The sequence below is a fragment of the Nicotiana attenuata genome, unplaced genomic scaffold (assembly GCF_001879085.1).
Source record: "Nicotiana attenuata strain UT unplaced genomic scaffold, NIATTr2, whole genome shotgun sequence".
Lineage (NCBI taxonomy): Eukaryota > Viridiplantae > Streptophyta > Magnoliopsida > Solanales > Solanaceae > Nicotiana > Nicotiana attenuata.
Genome location: NW_017672094.1, coordinates 128072 through 149229, shown reverse-complemented (window position 1 = coordinate 149229; position 21158 = coordinate 128072). Strand labels below are relative to the sequence as shown.

Here is a 21158-nt window from a genome sequence, read left to right as displayed (position 1 = left end):
TCTACTTATTCCAACTAACTAGAATTCGCTAGTGAAATAAGTTCTCATAGGGAACATGCTTGCTACTTCAATTTCATCTCTTTCATTTTTCTTGATTGACTTTATTATAACTAATTTTTAGATGATAACTATTGTCTTCTCACATGAGAAATCTAGACCTTGGCTATCTCTCTTCTATGTTAGTTAATGTAGCGGCGTGATTCTTGTTCTCTCTCCCATGTGGCTAAATGAATAAATTATTTGCAAACTAACAGGTAGTCATTCTCGTAATCAGGATTAGATGTGTGTGAGCAGTTCATGGATGTCAATGAAATGATAAGGGATGAGGACCTGATGGTGCAGAGAGCTAATTCTCCAGGAAATGGTGTTGCTACTCAATATTATTCATCAAGGCCTGTCGGCAATATCCGGCATTTTGTTGCAAAAATGGTACCAAGTGTCAGATCTCGGAGGCCCAGTGCAAGGGAACTAAATTTGCTGAAGCGGAAAGCAAAAATAAGTTCAAAGGACCAAACAAAAGGATGGAACAAGGATGGAGAAACAGAAGCTCCACAATCACAAGATATAATATCTCCTAGGGGCATGTGTCCCGATATATCGAGCTCTAATAAGGTTACAAGTTATCCTAACTTTGCTATGCGCTTAAATAATTCAGATAAAAGGTGCTACTAACATCAATATGCATGTGTATTTTCACTCACATACTGAAATTATATCTTCTTCTAGTATCTTCATCTTTTTGGGTTCTCTTATGATCTCTTTTTCTTGTTTTTCTTGTCGTTTGAGGTTCAAAATTCGTATTTGCTCGCTCTCCTATCATACATTGTATGTTGGAGAAAGATATCTATGCGTGTAATGGAGGGAAAATTTCTTCATATTAAAAGAGTCCTGTTAATTTTTTGTTCTTGAACTTTTAGTGTTTACAGGATATCGGATTCCTAACTAGTAGATGATTGTATTGTTTTCTATTGATATATTTGTGTTTTCTTTTTCTTATTTCATTTGTGGATTGATTTCAGTACAGTCTTGAATGGTGAATCTTATATGCGCATCGTACTGGGGAATTGTTTTTCTTTTGGTATTATCTTTTCACTGTCAATGAATGCTATGTTGTGGTGTTTTCGTGATGTTATCTTGCATTTAGATTCTAAATAAATTTGTTAGTCTGGGAACTTTTAAATTCCTGGTCTTCTTTGTACAATTGCTTTCGAACCTAAGTTAGTTCATTAGTCTGAGAAAAGTCTAGGTCTCGAGGTCTCTGTCCAGGATTATACTTTGGCAGCATAACTGTATCTACTTTTAGCTGGACCTTTCCTTCGATTAGTTATCCTTAGCTGCTTTGCCTTGCTTCTAGTAAGTTCATCTGTTTGGTGCATTATTTCTTTTGCAAATTGATATGCATTGCTAGTGAATTAATATCGAAGTGCAACTTGCAATCTTTTCGTGTAAGCGGTTGCTTCAGGATTAAGTTTAGGAATGCAGGCTGTCCTCAGATAATTTTCTCTGTGATTTCTGGCAGACTTTAGGTGCTGCCTTTGCTAGGAACCTATGCTGCTCTTTCCTTTGCCCTGATGTCCTATTCAGGCTTTGCAGTGCTGCTGGAATAGGAGCTCATAGTTCTTGATATCTGGAAGCCTGTTTAGGTTTCGTGATTCCTGCCTGCAATGTGAACTTGAGACTAACTGGACATAAACTTGTTTAGAGTTGGAGTGACATAAAAAAAGTAGAGGATGTTGATGTGGAGCTTATAGGTTTGAGAGCCACCTAAAGATAGTATGGTGCAGTGAATCTGGGAGTTACGTTGTCCTGTGAAAATATAATTAAAGGTCGTGGGTGGAGTAAGTTGGTTAGCTATCAATTACAGTTGAGATCATATATGCAAAAGTTGGCACCACTGTTGAATTTGAGCTATTGCTTATGTCGGTAGTTTTAGGAGAGTTTGAAACAGTAGAAATGGGTACTTTAAATTGTTCTAGTTGTATAGAATTGAAGGTATGGTCAATTGACATTAAACTTTATAACTGCCTTGAAAATTTGACGTTAAAGCTAGCAGGGTGAATTAGTTGTTTATTGGTTAATTTAAGTTGAGGTCATGTATGCAGGTTGTGGCACCATTGTCAAAAATTTTAACTGTTAGTGGTTTGTTGGGTGGTTTAATGTAGTTTTGAAGCTGTATTAACGGATAAATTTTAGCTGTTCAAGTCGTTTAGAATTGAAGGTATGGATGTACAACTAACAGAGTTTTCTTCATTAGCAATATGACCTACAGAGAGTTCCGGTGTTGTATAGAATTGATGGTATGATGAAGAAAGAGGAACTTTTCCATTTGAACAATCTGTATTATTTCATCCAAGCAAGGAAGAAGCAGTTTTAATGATGAATAGAGTAACGGCTCTAGTATACCCTTAAAGATCAATTGAAATCATCTTGTGGATCAGATAAGATGTTTTGTTTCAATCATTTAATCAACCATGCCTCAGTTTCAAACTAATTTTTTTTTCTTTCTATTTTTTTTCCATGGCAATGGCCAATCATCCACTTTTAAATTTCCGGTTTAGTATTCTTGATAAATTTGTGTATATCATTTCACATCCTTCTGCATTCAAAAGCATGTGCTTAAGTAATTATCAAACATTCTCTATATTATAAACTGTAAATATCAAAATCTTGAAATATTGTTTCTGCAGCTACTTGGTGAAAACATCTCTGATGAAGATGGATTAGAGAGTGATGGAGATAAGATTTGGCCATTTCAGAGTTTTGTTGAGCAACTCATCCTTGATATGTTTGATCCTTGTAAGAAACTTCCATTGTGCAGTTGCAATTAATTCTTTTCATGGTTTTCTTGTGAGATAATTGTTTCTGATTTCTTCTCCAGTATGGGAGGTTCGTCATGGCAGTGTCATGGCTATGAGAGAGATCTTAACCCATCAAGGTGCTAATGCAGGAGTTATCATTCCAGACTTGAGATGTGATAGTGCATTAAATATTAAAATGGAAGATAGGGTAGACGAGAATACTATCAAAAGGGAGAGACCAATTGATCTGAATATGCAAGTTCCACCTGATGAGTTAGAGTCAGTTTCAAAGAAACTGAAGGTTGAACCTGAAGGTGCATCTTATTTGGCGATGGATACAATGGTCTGTACCAGCAGGGATGGTGATCCTGGTGGTGTTAATGTGAAAGCGGAAGATTCTGGATTGAGTTTGGCTGTTGAACAGGCTAATGGTGAATTTAGCATTGGTTCTGTTAAGTTGGAGACTCAATCTCACCTCAGTGGTGGTGGAAGCCTGGCTAATGATATGTCAGCGGAGAAGGAAGGTGGCGTGGATAAGGCTTCGTTCGAAAAGATGGATATTCTAGAAAACCTTCCTGAGAATTGTGAGCTGATGAACTTGGTTAAATTGGCTAGGCATTCTTGGCTTAAGAATTGTGAATTTCTTCAAGATTGTGCTATTCGTTTCTTGTGTGTCTTATCATTGGATCGGTATGGTCTTTCCTCCCTTGATTTGGTATCTTTGAGCTTAGGTTTGTTCTCAAACAGCTTCCCCCAAATCCACCACAAAGAAATGAAAGAAAAGAAAAGGAAAAAGAAAAATTAAAAATAAAAAGTTCTGCTCTTTTGCTGTTGCCAGTTTTGGAATGCAACTTTGCTGTACTACTTCTGGGCTTCCCCCTTGATTTCATAATTACTGATAAGAATGGTTATTTTTCTCTAGGTTACTGACATACTGATACACCCCACCTCACCCCCCAATTCTTTGTTTTTTTTTCCATTGACAGTTTTGGAGACTATGTGTCGGATCAAGTTGTGGCTCCTGTTCGTGAGACTTGTGCACAAGCTTTAGGCGCTGTGCTGAAGTACATGCATCCTACTCTAGTTCACGAGACACTGAATATCTTGCTGCAGATGCAGGTAAATATGAACCAAGCTCAGCCTTTCGTTGCACACTGAGTATGGCTTTTAAGATTGTTAACTTGCATAGTAAGTTGATACTCCTTTCGCTCTAGCTAGAAATCTCCTATCGAGATGGACTAATATGGGTGTTGTTCTTCTTACAATTCACTTTCATTTGAACCAATTACTGAGAATTTTAAAGCCTTACCATATCTTATATTACTCCTTTTGCTCCATTTATCCAATCCACTGTGTAGGAATGCCAAAAATGTTTGACTTAGGTGAAGAGATACAGAGTTTTATACACATTTCCTATTGTACTAACTTTTAACTGAAAATGTCAATCATTCCTTTTTCCATGTGAAATAAAGCAATAGCAGCAGCTTAATGTCATGATCTCTTCTGTCATATAGTGTAAAGACAGTTGCGTGAAGAGAGGGGATGCAAGAAAAAATATCGGTCTTGCTTTTGCTAAGTGACTTCTTTTTCTCTTTTTTATCCTGAAGCAAAATGCTTTTATGCTCCAACATGTGGGCCCATCCAGTATTAGACAACACACGATTGATCTTCGCCGATCATGCTAATTGCTACAGACCTAACTATTTGAGGTTAATCATACGTACCTCCCTTGAGGTTTGCCTAAACAGGTGTTGTGGACTCAATAGTTCAAATGGCATAGACAGGGATTTTGAGTCTTTGTTGCCACCCACAGTCAAAATATTTTTCAATGTGCTTTGCTGAGGAAGGAATCTGGCTTGCTTGAGGGAGTGCTAAAAGACCAGTGTTAATATAAGTCTCTCCTCTACTGTATCAAAAACTATTACGTCTCTCCTCTATTAAACAGTTTAAGATTTTGAGGTTTAATATCATCTGAAGTTTCGTATTTCAAGTTCCAACAATAGTTTTCAATTTGGGGCCGACACATGGTTGATTTGTGTCCCTCCCAGAACAGTTTTTGACATCTGTTTTAATTAGCTGTTCTGGGTTTTCAGCGTAGACCGGAATGGGAGATTCGTCACGGGAGTCTTTTGGGGATCAAGTATCTAGTTGCCGTGCGGCAGGTAAATCTTAATCTATTGGATGGTGTGCTTGCTGAATCTTTCTGCTGGCTTCTTGCCTTAATAAATCCAAGTGTTCTATGCAATTTGACTTTGAAATTTGTGTAGTGAAGTTGTTCGTGCTCAAGTTTTTTGAGTCCTTAGAATTTTCATTATTGGATTATGGTCACCTAGAAACAAAGAGGGAGCTTACGAACAGAAAAACAATGCTACTTGGAAAATCATATGTATGAGTGTATAGAGGAAGGAAAGGTTGAAGTTGGATTGTTCATTGCTATTTTTGCTGTAGTTAAGCTTATCTTGGCCAATGAAATACCTAGGATGGTCAAAGAAAGTTATTTCTTTCTATTAGTTTCTTTTATCTTTTTTTTGTAGGTATTATGGTTTGTATAGAGAAGATGTATAGTCAGAAAATAAACTAACTGTCTCCAGCATTTACTTTTGCTTTCTATTAGTTGGATCTAAAGTTGCTTTGGCGATGCGGTTTGTATGGTATTTTCCTAGATTGATTACACACTACCTTTTTAGAATGTTGCAGTTTGATCTTTCGTCTCCTTCGTTTTCTTTGAGGGTGGATATGTTAAATACAATCAGGGGTTGAAGAACTGTTACTTGATAAATTGTTTTGGTCCTGCAGAGTTGGCAGTATGGTCTCATATGTTACCTGCTGAAGTTTCCAAGCTCAACTCCTTTTTTTACTCATCTTAGTATTCCTCTTGCTATGTACATTCTACAGACTATGATGTTTTTGTTGCTAATTTGATTCTCCAATGATAACAGGAGATGCTTCCAGAGTTGCTTGGCTGTGTTCTCCCGGCATGCAAAGCTGGGCTTGAAGATCCTGATGATGATGTGAGAGCTGTTGCGGCAGATGCTTTAATACCTACTGCAGCGTCTGTTGTTTCTTTAAACGGCCAGCTGTTGCATTCAATAATCATGCTGCTCTGGGATATTTTGCTTGACTTGGATGACCTCAGTCCATCTACGAGCAGGTAAGTCTTTACAAGGCAACTTTGGTACTTAAAATTAACAAATATTTAAATACCAAGATTTCTAATTTTGCCAGAGGAGCATTAACATTGATATATTCCAATACGTTACTGTTAATTCTCTTGACGTTTCTACAGGTTAACTCAAACTCAACAACATGTATCAGGTTAAATTTGCAAATCATACCTGAAAAGACAAGTTGGATATAAAAAAAATTAATTTGCAGTATCATGAAATAAAACTGATTTGGAGGTGATGTTATCATGAATCAGTAAGACTAGTCATGAGGATATTTGATTGTATAACTGAACTAAAGCAAGCACGCTGCCAGCTTGACCAGATTATTGACTAACTGCGGTGCTGACGGTGACATGCTGTCTATAAACATGTCGCTGGATGGTGATATAGCACTCATTTGCGCTGCCTAGAAACCTGCTAGTGGACGATGTTGTGCACTGACTTTAGATGATATTTGCTAGTTGGCGACTTTGATGTGTCGCTTGACGGTGACAATCTAATGAGATGCTAAGTGGACAATGATGGGATAGATATGACTTGTTGACTTTATAGGTGAACATATGTGGATTGGTGATATTTGCTTGGGTTGATGTGGACTGTTTGTAACATGGCTCATGACGCCTAAACAATGGAACAATGATAGGAAGAGACCGGAAAGATTAGTACCGCCTGTTTAGTCACCTGAAGAGACAAAGATTAATATCATTAGTAAGCTTTTTGAGCTTAAAAGCAAGATTAGTAAAATTGTAAGCTTAACTTTTCAAAAAAATTACTCCCTATGTGAACCTATTTCCTTTTTAGTCCGTGCCAAAAAGAATGACCCATTTCCCTTTGGAAATAATTTACCTTTATGCAATGATTTATAGCCACACAAAATATATGTGCCTCATTTACACCACAAGTTCAAAAGTCTTCTCTCTTTTCTTAAACTCCGTGCCCAGTGGAATGGGTTTACCTAAATTGAAACTAAAATATAAAGAACTTCTAGTATTACTCATATTTATTATTCTTATTTTATATAATATTGGCCTAAGATTAGATTAAATGGAGTAACATGGTTAGTGATGAATTTGAGGATTCATATAGCCGACCCTTATTTGGGATTGAAGCATTGTTGTTGTTGTATAAGCTTATAAAACAAGACTGGTACAATTATTAAAGAATGTAAGCCTTTGATTAAGCGGGCAGCATAAGTCTGTTCACCAGTGAATGTAAGCTATTTAGATCCAAGATCGCAGAGGCTTTGCTACTATGTGAAAATAAGAAGAAAAGTCGAGAGACTTGTACAAGTGCTCCTTGTATGGGAGTTCAAACTCTAGGGAAAAGGTAAGTTGGAACATGGTGAAGGGAGAGTTGATGAAGACTGTAGCAGCATTTTAGAAATCCAAAAATCCCGAAAAGACTCAATGACTCAATGTATCATTTACTGCCATCACGCCGGAAAGAGAAGGGGCGGTGAACATTAAGGATTACAAGCCTTATAGTCTAGTTGGAACATTTATAAGATCGTTTTGTGATAAGTTAAATAATTGTATATTTCTTGCGAAATCCTCGTATACATGCAATATACCAGAAAGTCTATAACCTACAATAAAATATGGTTCTTTACCGTACTCACCCAATCAATGTATCTTTTATTGCCATCACGCCAAAAAGAGAAGGCAGCAACCAACCTAAAGGATTACAGGTCTATTAATCGAGATGGAACGTTTGTAAGATCATTTTTCGATAGGTAAATTAATTTATATTTGCAAGAAAATCCTCGTGTACATGCAATATACCAAAAAGTTGAGAACCTACAATAAACAAACTCATGCAATCATCTTTACAAACAGGGACCTCATTGGTGCACCAAAAAGAAACTAGAGACACAACTACCCCTCAAATGTGTAAAGTCATTCTCAACTCCCTCAAAAGCTGTCCTATTTCTCCTTTCATATAACCCACTTATGAGCTAGGGTGAAACATCTGAAGGCGTGGATCTTCTCTTTCTTCATCCTAAATGCCATCTAAGCAATGTCTCCATCACTGTGCTAGTGTTCTGCTGGACATTACCCATTGTACTTTGGACCAATTCAAGACCAACCATTACAAACGAGCCGGTGACACTGCAGCAGTATTGGATCATCTTCTCGGCGATTACACATATAGCACCAGCTTACATGTATGACTTTCCTCTTCAAATATTTATCTCTTACCATAGCTCCTGTTTTTGTCGACCCTGCGAAGGAGCACACCTATCTAGGTTGCCCTTAGGATCCACACTGAAAGATGCAAAGGTTTAAGATTGAGAGACATTCGTTATAGAGGGGGAGGCAATGTAGATAAGAACGGAACCGTGGATCGGTGATGAAGGAGAAGGACTAGGAACTGAATTAGCTTTCAGTTGTGGCCATTGAAGAGTTATTATGAAAGGTTGGGAAGACGTTTTGGTAAGTAATGGTGATGTATTATTGAGGTATGCCAGCAAAGAGCTGGGGGAAATTACATCCAAAAGAGCAGAACTTTACAATTTATAAAGAGCTAAAAAAATCTATCACAACCTCAAGTTCGAAAACATTGTCCTCGGCCAACTTACACAAAAAGTTAAGCGAAGATATATATATATATATATATATATATATATATATATATATATATATATATATATATATATATATATACACACACACACACACACACACACATATGTATATATTTCTGGTCTATCAATATTATTCTTGTTCTCTTTATATATTCTAGTATTTATCTCCGTCCAAATGACCCCTAAACAACTGCAGTGATGGTATTCCGAATAAAGGAAGAATATTTGGACATTCCCCTCCTTTGCCTAGCAAGTAAATAGTTCGGTGTATCTTGGGAACAACACTTGGTGCCTTGGACATTTAAGAAGTACAGTATTTGACTTGAAAGTTTACTGTGAAGGAAAAGATGGTTGACATCTTCAACATTTTCTTTGCAAAGAGAGCATCTATTGCATAGCCTCTTTATTGAAGGTTATTAAGAGAGGGACATTTTCCTTTTACAACTGATTGAGTTTGTTTAGAGCCTTGTTCTTCCAAATAGATTTCCAATGGTCATAGTGTAAGAGGCCGTGGAGATCTTATAAAAAAATGAGTAACAACTCTTCCTAGAAAAAGGAGGATTCCAAAAGATATTATCGAGAGAGGGATATGTGGTACACCGTTGCAGAATAGAGTGAATTGACCATAATCTTCAAGTTCCTACTCATTGTGATGTCTCCTACAATGAATAAACAACCTTGACTCTTGCTTATGAGTCAGGGCACGATGTACATTTGGAAGTACAGGAAAGTTATCGTTAAAAGGAGAGAGGCCAAACCATATATCTTGCCAACTTCATGAGGGTTTGAGTGAAGATGTGGACTACCTTCTATTACATTGTGACGTGTCAACATCTTTATTATCGGTGGTGATGATTTGGTTAAAGTACATAGGACAATGCTAGGGACAATGCCGAGCCTACGGAAAAGGGATGAAAAGGCACAAGGCATGGAACTCGCTTCACTTGCTGTAATGTGGGCACGATCATTAGAGTGGAATATGTGAGCTCTCGTGATGTTGAGAATGATCTTTATATTTGAGTTTCTAGTATTTATTCGGGTGAGCTCTTGAGATTCCTGTCACCTCTAAGGCTTTGGTCTAGTGGTAGGAGTGCAACACGTAATGTGTGGATTAGGCACACGTCACAAGTTTGAACCTTGCCTTAGATAAAAAGCTTGGTATGTAAACGGAGACGAGTAGAAGGGCACATCCATTATCCGTTGCTTCGAGCTTTGCGCCACTAGACCAAAAAAGTTTTCTCCATTATAAAAAAAACCCCGAGGTAGCAGCTTCAAAAGCAATGGCACAAGAAGCAGGGGAGGGTGTATTGTCATCGATAGTCAATGATGATTAAAATAGTATCTTGGAATGTTAGGGGACTTAACAGAGCTAGGAAGAGGGAGTTGATAAAAAATATGTTGAGTAGCTGGAAGGCAGAAGTCTATTGCTTTCAAGAAACCAAGGTAGAAGGGGAAATCAGGGAGATAGTTAGAGAATTATGGGCAAATAGATGGGTGAAATATGCTCAGTTGGAAGCAAGTGGTACTAGAGGGGGTATTCTCATTATGTGGGACAGTAGGGCATGGGAAGGGGAAGTCAGTAGTGTGGGTAGATATTCTATCACATATAAGTTCAGTGGCAAAGCTCAAGATTTTGTTTGGCATTTAACCAGTATTTATGCTCCTAATGACAGGGTTGATAGAAAAGAAGTATGGTGGGAGATAGGAGCTGCTAGGGGTCTTTTCACTGGGCCTTGGGTTGTGTGTGGGGATTTTAACACTGTTAGATATCCCTCAGAGAAGAAGAACTGTGTTAGGTATACCAGATCAATGGCAGACCTTTCAGATTTCATTGAGGACATGGGCTTGGTTGATTTGCAACTACTAGGAGGAAAGTTCACATGGAAGAAAGGAACAAATTCCAACATTGAGGACATGGGCTTGGTTGATTTGCAACTACTAGGAGGAAAGTTCACATGGAAGAAAGGAACAAATTCCAACATTGCTGCTAGGCTGGACAGGTTTTTAGTCTCTGAGGAATGGGATGAAGGATTTAGGAACATTAAACCGTCAATTCTTCACAGGGTTACCTCTGACCATTCACCTGTGATGATTCAGTGTGGCAATTGGGAACCAGTGAAATCTTTTTTCAAATTCGAGAATTGGTGGCTGCTGACTGAAGGTTTCAAGGACAGAATTAAAACATGGTGGGAGTCCTTTTCATGTACTGGCAGACCTGATTACATCAGGGAAAACTTAAAGATTGGAGCAAGACAATTCAAGGCAATCTGAAGATACAGAAACAGCATATATTGGACCAACTTGCTGAAATTGAGGATATACAAGAACTGAGGAGCTTGAATGAGGAAGAGACATACAAAAAAACCTCTCTATTGCTAGAATTTGAGGAAAATGCAAGGAAGGAGGAGATAGCATGGAGGCAAAGGTCCAAGGCCTTATGGTTGAAAGAAGGTGACAGAAATACCAAGTTCTTCCACAGAACTGCAAATGCCCATAAAAGATATAACAATATTGACAAGCTACAAGTCAATGGGGAAACTGTGGAGAATCCTGAAGATATCAAGAGGGAGATAATTTCTTTCTACCAAAAATTATATACAGAAGCTGAGGAGTGGAGACCACAATGCAGCCTAAGGGAATGCCAAACCATAAGCTCAGAGGATAATCAGATGTTATTGAGCCCTTTTGAGCCTCAGGAAATCTGGGAGAATGTCAAAGCATGTGCAGGGGACAAAGCTCCTGGTCCAGATGGGTATACTATGGCTTTCTACATTCAATGCTGGGAAGTGATCAGTCAAGATGTGATAACTGCTGTCCAGAATTTTCAAGTTACTGGGGTCTTTGAAAAAAGCTTTAATGCCACTTTGGTGGCTTTGATTCCTAAGAAAGTTGGAGCTAAAGAACCGAAAGACTTCAGACCTATCAGTCTGATAGGTAGTGTCTACAAAATAATCTCAAAACTCTTAACAGAAAGAATCAAGAAAGTAATGGGAAAGTTGGTGGACAATCAACAGATGACCTTCATCAAAGGTAGGCAAATAATGGATGCTATTCTCATTGCAAACGAGAGTGTAGATGCTAGAATGAAGAGCAAAGAACCTGGTATCCTGTGCAAGCTGGACATAGAAAAGGCATATGATCACCTTAACTGGGAGTTTTTGCTGGGAACACTTTCGAAGATGGGCTTTGATGAAAGATGGATTAGTTGGATCAAATTCTGCATTAGTACTGTCAAATGCTCTATTTTAGTCAATGGTTCACCTGTTGGTTTCTTCCCTTCTCAGAGAGGCTTGAGGCAGGGAGATATGGAATGGTGTAATTGAGAAATGTGAAAAGAAACTTGTTAGTTGGAAGAGCCAATACCTATCTCTGGGAGGTAGACTAATCCTAATCAATAGTGTTTTGAATGCCATGCCTACTTACATGATGTCTTTATTTCCAGTTTCGGCCAGTGTAGTTAAAAGAATAGATGCACTGAGAAGAAACTTTCTATGGCAAGGCACCTGTGATAAGAGTAAGTTTCATCTGGTCAGGTGGGAAGCTCTTATTACCAGCAAGAAAGAAGGGGGAATGGGGATTAGAAATATAAAAATTCAGAATCAAGCATTGGTGATGAAGTGGTTATGGAGGTTTGCCACAACAGAACAATCTTTGTGGAAGAAGGTAATTCAGGCAAGGTATGGGATGGAAGGTAGTTGGACACAAAACAGTTGTACTCCTATATGGGGTGAGTCTGTGGAGGTCTATCAGAAACACATGGCCAAGGTTTAGAAACAATTTAAGTCTCCGAGTTGGAAATGGAATGAAAACATCCTTCTGGGAAGATAAATGGCTTGGTCAGAGAACTTTAAAGCAACTATTCCCGGACATCTACAATCTGAATCAACAACAAAGAGCTACTTTTGGAGAACTTTGGACAGGTCAAGAATGGAACCTTACATTTAGAAGATTTCTATATGACTGGGAAATTGAGAGGCTGACAGATTTTTATGATACTCTAGAACAGTTTAGAGGGACCACCAACAATGAAGATAGGCTGTTCTGGCAAGGGGGGAAAGAAGAAATTTTCTCTGTTAGATCAGCTTACAAGGAGTACAACCATTCAAATAACCAGATTGGTTGTTGGCCTTGGAAAATGATCTTGAAAGTTAAAATACCTTACAAAGTGGCATGCTTTGTCTGGCTCCTAGCAAGAGAAGCTGTCCTAACCCAAGATAATCTCACTAAGAGAGGATATCCGTTGGGGTCCAGATGTTACTTATGTAAAGCTCAGGAGGAGACAATCAACCATCTTTTTTTGCACTGCAGTGTCACAGATCAAATTTGGAAGATATTCATCAACCTGAGGGGAATTAAATGGGTTATGCCAGGGAGAATCAGGGAAGTCCTAACAAGTTGGAAGAGAGATGGATTGCAGTCTGGCCAGAAGGAGAGATGGAAGATTGTCCCTGCAGGACAATTTGGAAAGAAAGGAACCAAAGATGTTTTGAAGATACACATAGTTCAATACAAAAGTTGAAGATGAGCTGCCTTACGCTCTTTTATTTGTGGTGTAAACAGGAGTGCTTAGAAGAGAGTGAAAGTATTTTTGATTTTTTTGACCTCTTATGATCTTTATAGAGACTTAGGTTGTCTCTCTTTGTACTCCCTTTTGTAATTATGGGACTACACTGTTTTAGTGTAGTCATGTTTATATCTAATACAAATGTTACCAATTTCAAAAAAAAATAAAAAAAACCGAGGTTCCTTTTTTTTTTTTTGGTAATTAAAAACATTTTATTACCACTGAGTATATTTACAGCTTGATAAGAACAAAAAATTAGGCTCCTACTTCACTGGACATTGCGTCCCCAGTGTTGTGTTGTAGTAAACAGAATCTCCATTCTAGCCATCCTAAAGAAATCAGCTAGTGAACAAACTCTCTCCTACTTACTCTAAGGACTACTCCGCTATTCCAGCTATTAAGGGTAGAATTTCAAATCCTGTAATCTCCGAGCTAGTTCTAGCCATCCTAAAGAAATCAGCTAGTGTCCCCAATTATAGCTCTTGGTGATTTGTTAGTGCAGAAGACAATTAGCAAACTAATTATTGAGGATCTCTAGAATTTGTTGTAGGTCAAAGTCAATTCTATTTACTGTAACTGCGTATANNCTTTTAACTTACTATACAACCAACCTAGACCCCCCCAACCCCCCCCCCCCCAAAAAAAAAAAACATATGGTGGTCATTGACAAGCTGCCTTAGGTGGCAGGATTTTCAGGCAGCAGAGTTTCTCTGCTTTTTCCACTATCTCATTTTGCATAAATTTGAATTTCCAGATTGCCCCCAAATATGTATCTTGATAGCCCAGTAGGTCTTGATATTATTCCACTTGCTTCTATGGAAGACCCAAAATGTTTTGATAACATTTTATATGCATCAGATGAAGGCCCATATCCAGTTGGACCAAGACCCGATCCAGTAGGTCTTGAAATTGAAGCGAACTCATCGCTCTTATCAATCTGTTCGATGACTTCAAAGTAAACGCCTGCTGAATACGTATCCAAGGGGGAAAGCTCATCAGCACCTGTCCAAATTCAGAGCTCTATGCATGAGACACAACATGATGATTATGTTACTAACCAGGAAGAAGAATTATGTTTGGAGAATCAACTAGTACAAGTACAAAATCGATGGCACACAATGTTGGGAGGGAGAAGAGGTCATACCTTTAGACATACAAAATCAGATGGCTGAAGAAGATGCATCCTTATGGGTACATAAGAATGTTATCAAGTTGAGCAAACAATACGGGGTTGACTTCCACGGCTGCGAATGGGAGGCTCTCTCTCTATTCATGAAAATTGACAAAAGAAGATTGCAGAACAGAGTAGAGGAGACACTTACAATCTGTGATACACCAAAGCCAAAAATCAATAGAGAAGTTAAGAACCTAGAAATTGCGATGAAGTTCAAGGAGAGTGGATCATAGGAGCAGGGGGGAAAATATCACTGTTATCCAATGAAGGTCAAAATTATATCGTAGAATGTTAGGGGATTGAATAAGAGGAGAAAAAGAAGGGTTGTGAAAGCACTTGTTCATAAATGGAATGCTGATGTCTATTGCTTACAAGAGACAAAGCTGGAAGGGGACATGATAAGGGAAGTTAAACAATTATGGGGGAGAAGATGGATCGATTGGGCTTGTCTAGAGTCTAACGGGAGAAGTGGGGGGATTTTACTACTGCGGGACAAGAGGGTTTGGGAAGGGTCAGTAGAAGGCTACGGGACACAGAGCATATCTTGCAAACTATCCTCTGTTTATCAAAACTTTACATGGTTTATCACAGGGGTGTACGGATCAAATAGCAAAAAAGAAAGGCAAGATCTTTGGTGAGAGTTAGCAGCTTTCAGGGGGGTATGCGAGGGTCCATGGGTGGTTTGTGGCGATTTTAACACCACCAGGCACACACAAGAAAGAAGAAGTAGGGGGAGATACAATAGTGCTATGCAGGAGTTCTCTGACTTGATAGGGGAACTAGAACTCATTGATCTTCCACTAGCAGGAGGCATTTATACATGGTACAAAGGAAATAATCATATTGCAGCGTCAAGAATGGATAGATTCTTGATATCGACTGAATGGGATGAAGAATTTAGCAACATCAAGTAGTGATCATCTACCTATCCTGCTGCAATGTGGAGAATGGGAGAAAGAAGTCTTATAAAAGAATCCATGGCTACACTCAAAGCTTTTTTTTGCCGACTTCTAAGTTCCTCTCCGTCTCTCTTTGAAACAACTCTATTTTCTCGAGTTTCAGGCAAATATAATAAAAGCACATAATAGAGGAAGAAGAAGTAGGAAAAAATCTTACTTCAAATTCGAAAACTGGTGGCTGGAAGTAGAAGGTTTCTCTGAGATGGTTGATGCATGGTAGAGCTCTTTTGATGTCACAGGTGCACCAGACTACATTTTAGCAGTTAAGCTAAAAATGTTGAAAGGGAAACTAAAAGAGTGGAATCTTAACAACGTTGGTAGTTTGGAGAACCGGAAAATAGAAATTTTGAATGAAGTTCAAAACCTAGACAGGTTACAGGAGCAGAGGAACTTGACTGAAGGTAAACTTGTTCTCAAGACAAGCTTAGAGATGGAATTTGAGGAGATGTCAAAGTTTGAGGAGATTGCTTGGAGGCAAAGGTCCAGAATACTATGGCTAAAAGAGGGAAATAGGAACACAAGATTCTTCCACAGAATGGCAAATTCACATAAGAGAGCCAACAACTTGGACAAACTTGAGATCAATGGAGAGCAGGTTTCTGACCTTGAGGTCATCAAAGATGAAATTCTGCAGGATCATACCACCCTCTACACTGAAACTGAGGCATGGAGACCAGATTTCAACTATGTTGATTGCCCAAAATTGACTGATGAGGAGGCTATATGGTTACAAAGACCTTTTGAGGAAGAGGAAGTTCTGGCCGCTATTAGAATTTGTGCCTCTGACAAGGCACCTGGGCCTGATGGCTACTCTATAGGATTCTTTCAGAAATGCTGGGACATCATGAAAACTATTGAGAATTTTCATTCAAAGGGATTCTTTGAAAAAAGCATAAATGCAACTTACATTGCACTAATTCCAAAGAAGAAAGGAGCCAAGGAACTGAGGGACTTCAGACCTATCAGCCTAATTGGGAGTGTTTACAAAATTATTTCTAAGATGTTAACAGAAAGGCTCAAGTCTGTAACGAACAAGCTAGTGGATGAACAACAAATGGCATTTATCAAAGGAAGACAGATTGTAGATGCAGCTCTAATAGCAAATGAATGTGTGGATTCTAGACAAAAGGGGCAAAAACCTGGAATCCTATCTAAACTTGATTTAGAGAAGGCTTTTGATCATGTCAATTGGAACTTTCTAATCAAAATAATGAAGGACATGGGATTCGGGAGCAAATGGCTGAAATGGATATTGTTCTGCATTATAGCTCTGTCAGGTTATCTATTTTGATTAATGGCTCACCCGAAGGTTTCTTTCCCTCGCAGAGAGGCCTTAGGCAAGGTGACCCTCTCTCCCCCTTTTTGTTTATCTTAGTCATGGAAGGTCTAAATTGTATGATAAAAAGGGCAAAGGCAAATGGTTGGATTAAGGGATTTAAGGTATCCAACAAACCTGACTGTGTGATGGATATTTCCCATTTGCTATACGCAGATGACTCTCTGATTTTGTGTGACGCTGAGGTTGATCAACTGAGGCATATCAGATTGATCTTAACTGTGTTTGAAGCAACTTATGGGCTCCATGTCAATTGGACGAAAAGTCAGCTCTTCCCCATTAATGTGGTGTCTCATATGCACATATTAGCTGGAACTCTGGCTTGTGAAATTGGCAGCCTGCCAACTACCTACCTAGGTATGACTTTGGGGGCTAAAAAAAAGCTTTGGAGATATGGGATGCGGTAATTGAAAGAAGTGAAAAGAGATTGGCCAAGTGAAAACTCAATATCTTTCGCTTGGTGGCAGAGTGGTGCTAGTAAACAGTGTGTTAGACTCTATTCCAACATATGTGATGTCTCTGTTCCCTTTACCAGCTAAGGTGGAAAAGAGAATGGATACTATCAGAAGAAATTTTATCTGGCAAGGTAACAAGGAAACAAAAGCTTTTCACCTAGTGAAGTGGAAGAATGTCATCTCAAGCAAAGTTAATGGTGGCTTGGGCATTAGAAATCTGAGACTACATAATAGAACCTTACTATTTAAGTGGCTCTGGAGATACAACCATGAGCAGCAAGCTTTATGGAGAAAAGTAATAGAAGCAAAATATGGTCAAGACTCCCAATGGTGCACCAAGAGAGTTACTTCCTCTTATGGGGTTAGTAACTGGAAGGCAATTAGGAATCTGTGGCCTAGTTTTTTTCTAGAACACTGAAGTCAAGCTAGGAAATGGTAGGAAGGCTGCTTTTTGGGATGACAACTGGATAGGACATGGTCCTCTAAAAGACCAATATCCTGATCTATATTTGTTAGCTTCAAATCCTCATGCCAAGGTGGATGAAATAAGGGGACAACAGGGCTGTAAATTGAACTTTCGAAGCCGGCTGAATGATTGGGAAGTGGACAGAGTTGCTACATTGATAAACCAAATTGACCAACTGCAAGGCCTCTCAGATTGCGAGGACTCTTTGGTGTGGAAGGGGTCAAGCACCGGATATTTCTCGGTGAGTTCTGCTTACAAAAGCCTAATGGGAAATGCTCATTCGGATAGGAGTTGGCCTTGGAAAAAAATTTGGAAGGTAAATGCACCCACAAAGGTGCTATGCTTTGTATGGTTGGTGGCCAGAAAAGCTTGCTTGACTGATGAAAAATTTAAGAGAAGGGGAAATCAACTGACTTTCAGATGCTATCTCTGTGGAAGGGAAGCAGAAGACAACTCCCACCTGTTTCTTCACAGTGTTGTTACCTCTCAACTGTGGCACATGTTTCTAAGTATTGTCAGAATGAACTGGGTCATGCCAAAACATACATCCGACCTCTTGAGATGCTGGGCTGGTGTGACAGGTGGAGTCAGACAGAAGAAATGAAGATCCCAGCCTGCGTTTGGTGGTCAGTCTGGAATGGGAGGAACTCCAGATGTTTTGAGGATGTTAGCAACTCCATTCAGAAAATCAAAATGAACTGTTTAGTACTTTTTCTTTTTTGGTGTAAAGAATGCCCTGTAAATGATAGTGACTCCATACTTGATATCATAGAATCCTTGTAAGTTTTTGTAGTGTGGGATTCTTTTACTTTTTTGGGGATGTATTCTGTCACTTTTAGCAGCACAAACTTTGTGCTGATTTATATTTATAAAATGTTATCATTCTCAAAAAAAAATGTATCTTGATCTTCTCCATGTCTTTGGTACTGCAGTGTGATGAATCTGTTGGCAGAGATCTACTCTCAAGAGCAAATGATTCCAAAAACGTTTGGGGAGAAAAAGAAATTTGATCTCAATGAAATTGATCGACAAGATGACCCTGGGGAAGGGACATGGTCTTCAGAAAATCCTTACATGTTATCAACATTGGCGCCAAGATTATGGCCTTTCATGAGACATAGTATCACTTCAGTCCGTTATTCAGCTATTCGGACTTTGGTAGCCTACCTTATCTGATCCTCTTTTTATTTGCTGTTAACGTAATGGACTGCTGTTAGTTGTGTACATCACAGTGGCAATGTCTTATCGCTTGTATTTTTGTTGATTTGTCTACGCATGAATTGGTTTTACACAATGCAAGTGCACATAAGTATAGAAGATAAAAAGCTGATTCTTAAATTTTCTTATGCAGGAACGATTGCTTGAAGCCGAATATAAGAGGAGCATTGCTGAATCATCTAGCTCTTTCTGGCCTTCATTTATTTTGGGTGATACTCTCAGGATTGTTTTCCAAAATTTGCTGCTTGAATCGAATGAGGAGATCGTGCAGTGTTCAGGCAGGGTTTGGAGGATCCTTCTCCAGGTTTGTTGTTTATACCTGTCCTTCCCAAGTAAACCCCTACATTACACCCTCTTGGGGTGCGGTTTTCCCTGGACCGTGCTAGCACCAGACTGCCCTTACCTGTTCATCCCAAGTAAACCCCCAGATCAGCATTCCAATTTCATAGTGCTGTATTTAATTGGATCAACACAAACATCCTGTGAATGGCTATGATAATGCATTATCGTCTTAATCGATATCTGATATTTGAATCAGAGTGTTCTAGCAGAATAGGAGCATTCTCTAAAAAAATATTATTTTATGGATATCCTATTTGGTGATTGGGATAGAGAGGGATGCTATCCTATGTTAGTTGAAGAGACTTTTCTAAGATTACATATCTGGAGGTGATTATAAGTCTGGTATTCAGCTTGGACTTTGTTAGCTCTTTAACCTTAGCATAAGATCATTGTAACAGAGCTAACAAACTCACTACTCTGCTTTCATGCATCTTCTTGATGCCATTTATAACACTACTTCTATCAAAAAAATAAAAAAGTCTGGTATTCAGCTATTTGGTTATTTTCTAGAGATACTGGTAGGTTGTATTTAGTTGGATAGAAGAATGAAGTGGATGGATATTTTATTTCTTCCCTTAGATAGTGGAGTCATTCATTTGATGGTTTTTTGGGGAAAGATTAGGATTCATATGATGGTTTTAATCGGATTTCATCTGAGAATGAACTCCTGCCTCTGAAAAGATTCCTGAACCTCTTCTTTATCTAATTTGAATGTTCTTCCTTTCTTGTTCAAGTGAACCTTCCAAGTCAAGTGACGACCAGAGACCAACTACCTATGGATTTTCTTTATTGTTCTTTGGGAAGGAGGGTTTGGGCCTTTTGGGGAATAAGGGTGAAAAGGTGATATGCATATGTCCCACAAGGTGTCTTTGGCTTTTGTTTCATTGTGTCCGAGGGAGACATGGGGAGAGGTGGAAGTCTCTTCAAGTCATTTAGGTCCTGTGTGGCAATGTGTTATCTATTTGCTTTTTCTCCAATTGTCCTGAACGTAAGCAAAAGAACAAAGCAAATGCTTTGTTGTGGTCATCTTTTGACTTTTTTTGTCCATGTCACTGATCCATTGTTCTTGGGTCCTCTTACTAGGAGGGTTTTGTAGTGTGGGGGAAGGCTCTGGCAGTGGATTTTTAACCCAGGCGGGTTATAATGCTGTACTTCAAACAGTTTGGCACTACTTCGTTTTTCAATTGGATTATTAAATTTAAGACATCAATTACAATAAAACCTTTAAATCATTGGAAACTTTAAAAGATGATCTTCAAGGAAATAAAGGAGAAAGGATGAGCGGGTTGGTCACTTCATCCCATAAGGAGTATTTTTGGTAGGTTCTTATGTTTTCTTTATGATATAATGTGTTTGGAAAGTAGGAAAAAGGACGATGGGGAAAAAGTGAAGGAGAAATGTGATATTCCACTCAAAGGAGTAGCAATAGGAATAACCCAGTAACAAATTGATATAACCCTGAACTAGACTACCACAAGTGAGTTGCTTTAGTTGGGTGAAGTGGGAGTTTACACTTTGGTAAAGGACGATGATAATATTATGGTAGCAGCATTGTGCCCAGGGCTTACTTCAAGGAGCAAAGGTTGATGGACTTGTGATTTAGGTCACAGGTTCAAGCCATGCGCCATGCGAACTAAGCCTGTTATGTAAGTGGAGATAGGTAGAGTGGCGGGCTTATTATCCCCGAGTTTTGAAGGCTGCGGTTTGTTCCAAGGGTTCGTCCTAGACGGATTTCTCGATCTTCAATTAAAAAATATTGTTGTAGGGCGAACTTTATGCCAGCTTATCCAGGAAAAAACATTATGCTAGCTTCAAATAATTGACTATAAGATAAATTAGAACAACAATGTAGTTATTTAATGGAGTGAAGGTTCTGTGTGTTTTGGTATACTTCTTGTATACGGGTTTTCCCCCCATCATTAATAAATTATTTACTATAAAAAGATGTTATATAATGGAGACCAAATAGGCTTTTCAAAAACAGGATTGCCGTTTCTTAGTCATTAACCTTGAGCAAATATTTTGTGGTTAGCTGAGAAAATTGTTTCTTAGTTATTTCATCTTCTTATGTTTGAGATATCTATTTCAATTGCTG

The 21158-nt window shown here is 38.6% G+C and overlaps 1 protein-coding gene across 3 annotated transcripts in view; it reads left to right on the top strand.

The window, feature by feature from the left end:
- Positions 1 to 21158, top strand: part of LOC109211772 (TATA-binding protein-associated factor BTAF1) — a 42317-nt gene that overhangs the window by 9162 nt on the left and 11997 nt on the right. For 2 of the 3 annotated variants that reach the window (XM_019375344.1, XM_019375345.1), the window contains exons 7-14: positions 275 to 612; positions 2688 to 2796; positions 2879 to 3488; positions 3785 to 3917; positions 4892 to 4960; positions 5738 to 5949; positions 18436 to 18661; positions 18855 to 19025. In XM_019375344.1, the coding sequence (XP_019230889.1) occupies positions 275 to 612; positions 2688 to 2796; positions 2879 to 3488; positions 3785 to 3917; positions 4892 to 4960; positions 5738 to 5949; positions 18436 to 18661; positions 18855 to 19025 (1868 nt within the window). Of the gene's footprint in view, positions 1 to 254; positions 613 to 2687; positions 2797 to 2878; positions 3489 to 3784; positions 3918 to 4891; positions 4961 to 5737; positions 5950 to 18435; positions 18662 to 18854; positions 19026 to 21158 lie in introns of all 3 variants that reach the window. The other variant, XM_019375346.1, reaches the window with a different exon arrangement.